The sequence below is a fragment of the Montipora capricornis genome, chromosome 14 (genome assembly GCF_036669925.1).
Source record: "Montipora capricornis isolate CH-2021 chromosome 14, ASM3666992v2, whole genome shotgun sequence".
NCBI lineage: Eukaryota > Metazoa > Cnidaria > Anthozoa > Scleractinia > Acroporidae > Montipora > Montipora capricornis.
This window is the reverse complement of record NC_090896.1, coordinates 30,952,214-30,954,713: the sequence shown is the minus strand read 5'-3', so window position 1 is coordinate 30,954,713 and position 2,500 is coordinate 30,952,214. Positions and strand designations below refer to the sequence as shown.

The window sequence follows — 2,500 nt, the reverse complement described above, 5'->3', positions numbered from 1 at the left end:
AAACATTCAAACAATAGAAGTTGGACTAAAAACTAGATAAGGAACTCTAATTTAATTTCTTAATTCATTTGAACATTTTTTCATTATTTTTCTTTCGCTCTAAACGTCTGAGTCTTATCTTTTTGTAACTGTCAACTCTGTTTATTTTGTATTATTCCCGGCTCATTCAGGCTTGCCTTGATTAGCCTGTCAATCAGTATAGCGGTAAGTGAGCATCCCTCAGTTCTCTTTACGTAACTGAATTAATGACTTTTGTTGCGTTGAACTACTTGGCTTAGTAATAAATCTTGTTACTGCTGTTGTTTTTGAGAGAGAAGCAGTCTGCGCTAACAGCTCTAGGCGACTGGTCCTATGAACTATTAACTTGCGTTGGCCTAAGCTTTAACATTCTAAAGGGAATTAAACCTCTTCTCGGCTTTCATTCCTTTACAGTTGTAAGGGAGGAGATGTGAGACTGCCTTGGTCCAATTATGGGTAAACTGCAAGCGAATCGATTCATAGACAGCAAGCATGCATCACTGTGACGACGAATCTCTTCGTGAAGAGGGTAGCAAGTTATAAAAACGGCATCATGATTTAGGTCATGCAGTCTCGGGCTTTCTGTCCCCGCAAGGAGATTGCTGGGACATTCCTTCAGAGCTGCAAGGTTGGAGCTATTGGTCACACCCGCTTGTTCTAACGAATAGCGTCTTGTGCTTTCTATCGTCGCCCGCATCGTGTTTTTTATGGGTCGCAAAAAGATAAGCCAAACTTTGGGACAGAGCAGAAGAGAAAGCGTTGAATATGCGCTAACGATTAGGACCACAATGGTACAAATAAGGCTTGGAATCTCCTCGATGAGCGATGAGTACCGAATTATCAAGATGATCGACCATGATGAAAAGTTTGTCAATATTGCAATACAAATCCACCTGCATTCATTGTATGTTTTTGGAAGATTCTTTGCCTGGTACGCCAAACATAAACAGACAATTGATAACATGGTGTTATATCCCAGTGAGGCAATATCAAAACGCCAATTTCCGCCACAAGTAACGACCAGGGAGTCCATGACATTGTAATTATAAGCGATTTTCGGCGGAGAAAAACATATATACGCTACATTCAACATCAGCTGGACAAACATCAGATTGCAAGTCAAAAATCCATGCCACCAGTTGCCGAGAAAAGGATTTTTCGTGATAGTTTTAGCGGAGAAAATCTTTATCAGGCGATTGGTTTTCGTCAATAGAAGCGACGATATGGCTGTGTATGTCATGGCGAGTGACACTATTCTAACTTGACATGACTCGTCTGAAGGTTTCGCAATGTAAAGCAAGGGACTGAGAAACCACACAAAGAGTACAATCAAAGTAAATATCGTGAACGGGAAATTTGTGCCCTTCACAACCGGGGTATCCTGGTATCGAACTATCACAGCAATAACGAGCAACGTTAAGATCACCCCCAGGCCACAAGCGGACAGCAAGAGAACTGTAAGCACGTCTCCAGTGTTGATAATGGTTAGTGGTTTGTTCACGCATGCGTTTTGAACATCATTTGGCATTTGATCCTTCTCACACTCTGCACAAGAGCTTTGGTTGTTACGGTAAGTCCCACGGGGGCATTTTTCACAGTTCCAATAACAAGTGCTATTATCATACTTTGTATTAAAGCCCGAAGGACATTTATCTCGACATTCCGAAAAAGGGACCCTCGACTCGTTCCCAAACCACCGAATCTCGCCGTCATTGATGATCAGCTTTTGTTCTTCTGTCCACTTTCCGACACCTAAGGAAACCAAGGTTCTCTTTTCCGTAAAACGCATGTTAATGATTTCATACTGTACATTCCAATCCAAGATAGCGTTAAGAGACCGATCCATGTTTCGATTGCTTATAAAGTGCTCATTTCCCAAGCTTCTCAAAATAAGTTCTCTGGCGAGGAACAAGCTAAAATTGCCAATCGTACAGTTTAACCCCTGCGATTTCTGAAAACCACAGTTAGAAATGATCTTCAGCCCAGAAGCAATAGCCACGACTGCATTCATGACAAATCCAACCTTTACTATCGGTAAACCTTCACTATCTCGCCCAACATTTTCACTCTTGCAGAAAGCTGGCCAGTGACTGTCCTTTTCGAGCCATGAGCAATATGCCTTTGAGATATTACTTTCAATCCTACTGGCGTGAGCTTTGAACTCGCCCAAGTCTTCTTCGGGTGGTACAAGCCAAAAAACTCCATCGATAGCATCGGCGTACCTTTCCACTATCGGCAAAGTTCTGTCCCAGGCCTGACATCCAATCCAAACTTGTCTTGTTAGACCGAGTTTCTTAACTTCCGTAAAAAGACTAACAACAAGATCATGGCCACCCAAAATAACGTTTACGGCAACGCTTTCACGGGCTCGAATGTCAAACACTGACTGCAGTATTTCTTCACCATTTCTTATTACCTTCTTCAAAGAGACGCAAATGGTACGATTTTCAAGGTCTTGTTTTAAGCTTGTCGCTACGTCAAG

The 2,500-nt window shown here is 42.1% G+C and overlaps 1 protein-coding gene across 1 annotated transcript in view; it reads right to left on the bottom strand.

Moving 5' to 3' along the window:
• The window catches only part of LOC138033293 (extracellular calcium-sensing receptor-like), a 10,467-nt gene that overhangs the window by 7 nt on the left and 7,960 nt on the right, over positions 1-2,500 (bottom strand). The window contains exon 2 of the mRNA XM_068881049.1: positions 1-2,500. This exon is cut by the window's left edge and continues 7 nt beyond it; it is cut by the window's right edge and continues 165 nt beyond it. Within this exon, the coding sequence (XP_068737150.1) occupies positions 419-2,500 (2,082 nt within the window). The 3' untranslated portion in view covers positions 1-418.